Source organism: Zophobas morio, unplaced genomic scaffold (genome assembly GCF_036711695.1).
Source record: "Zophobas morio isolate AGI-343-1 ecotype UQ-CSIRO unplaced genomic scaffold, CSIRO_AGI_Zmor_V1 ptg000213l, whole genome shotgun sequence".
Lineage (NCBI taxonomy): Eukaryota > Metazoa > Arthropoda > Insecta > Coleoptera > Tenebrionidae > Zophobas > Zophobas morio.
Window position 1 is genome coordinate 206,336 of NW_026972317.1, and position 1,977 is coordinate 208,312.

At 33.6% G+C, this 1,977-nt stretch overlaps 1 protein-coding gene across 1 annotated transcript; it reads left to right on the plus strand.

Annotated features, from left to right (window-relative positions):
- Positions 1-458: 458 nt before the first annotated feature.
- LOC135146124 (uncharacterized) lies at positions 459-1,047 on the plus strand. The gene is made up of 3 exons (XM_064078272.1): positions 459-467; positions 546-722; positions 880-1,047. Exons 1-3 carry the CDS (start codon positions 465-467, stop codon positions 1,015-1,017), a joined length of 318 nt encoding a protein of 105 aa, XP_063934342.1. The 5' UTR covers positions 459-464; the 3' UTR covers positions 1,018-1,047.
- The last annotated feature ends 930 nt before the right edge of the window (positions 1,048-1,977 follow it).

Sequence of the window (1,977 nt, forward strand, 5' to 3'; positions counted from 1 at the left end):
AGTACTTATAATTTATTTTGTATTCCAAGCCACTCATATTCGAATTAGTGCTATGCTCGTCTTTTAAGATGATATATGAGGGAAATATCGCGCGGTCTTAAAAATAAAACATTCGAACGTACCCCAGCCCACTAGTTCTCTTCACTACTTTTTTAGGCTTATTGGCAGAATGTAGTCTTCTAAACTTAAGATCTTTACATGTAATAATTGTGATACTCCCGTACATATATATATTACTTAAGTAAGCTTTCCGCAGGCCCTTAAAATGTGTTTGAGTCAAAACATCTCGGCATGACCTTCCAGCAGCCTTTTTTTAAATTTTGTATTCCTTTAGATTAGCCGCGTTTACAAGCAGTTCACAGATCGTGGTCATTTTATAGTTAAAAGCACATGGCAACATTGTGTCCCCAAAATAAAAACTTTGGAGGGTTGACACTCATTCGTCTTCGTCTCTTTCTCCGGCAATGGTTTACTTTTTTTTACTAAAATTATTTATCCTCGTAGTTTTTTTTGCTTAGTTTTTTATTCATAAAAATACATGTTAGGTTAATATTCCCAAAACGCGAAGGACCATTTGCACTGGAAAATGCAAATCTCATCAAATTCATAAGGTAACGCAGTACAAAGCTGGCGCCGCCTCTCTCTACGCACAAGGAAAAAGACGTTACGATAGAAAGCAATCTGGTTATGGCGGTCAAACTAAGCCTGTATTTCGTAAAAAGGTAAGTCGTATCCCATAATACTGGCTTTGTCGTATGTGTGTTTGATAATATTTAGATCTTACACTTTAATAATAATACCTTTTTTAAGACTTATATTTAATAATAATAAAGCATTCTTTTTTGCTAAAATATTTTACATTTATTAACTTTTTTGCAGATAAAGGTTCATAAAAAGGTTTCACTTCGTTTAGAATGTCAGAAGTGTAAGCGCAAGAAGCAGATAAAGCTTAAACGCTGTAAAAATTTCGAACTTGGCGGTGAAAAGAAGAGGAAAGGGCAAGCTATTCAATTTTAAACCTAATTAGAACTCCTTTCATTTTATTGTTCTAGGTTAAATAAAAAATTTCTTACTGTATTTTTGTGTATATATTGTATGTTTAGGTAGCACTTAACTTTAGATGATAATATTAATAATTTTTACCGTGCAGTTGTAGCAACTTATATTATGGCCTCTAATTCGCATTTTTAAGTGAAGCGGTGGTAGTGAGTTGGCCTTTATAATTCTTTTTAGTGTTTTGTTGTTTATAACTTTCTCGTAGTATATGGTAGATCTGCCTAAACTAGTTTTTTTGACCCTTATACCTCAACTAACGTTAAGCATTTAATGGGAAAACGCATTATAATGTTATTCCCACGTGCAAGCGCATCCGCTCGTTTTTAACTTTTTGCTTAATCTTAGCGGTTACACTTTCTGTCACCGAATATTAAAACTTTGTAAGAGAAGGCGGTAGTCACACGAAGGGGACTACCACATGTTGTAAACCCTTTGCTTAAATATGGAAAAGTAATTGCAGCAAATAACTTTGGTGACCATAAGACCTCTTTGTAAAGTTATTCTATCACACTTTTACCTACTTTATAACGACAATTCTATATTATACGTACACTTTTTTATAGTAGATATTTTCCGGCATAGATAAACTCACTTGGAAAAATACCCTATTACCCTACATAATATACAACGACAGAAACTTATATGTAAAAAATATAAATGTAGAACCAAGAGAGTCACCACAAGATTTAATTTTTTTTTTTTGCATTTAAAGTCGCCTATTAAAAGAAAGCTATATTGCTTTCACATATAAAGTACCGTTTTTTTAGTAAAACTGTGGTCTATGTCCTAGACCATTGGCTGCTTAACGGTAGAGGTCAGTCTCTCCAATCAGGAGAGACAGCGGACTAGACTATAATTAGAGAGTGTTGGCTATTAAACCCCGTGCGAATTATGAGAATACCACTCTTTCAATACGTTTAC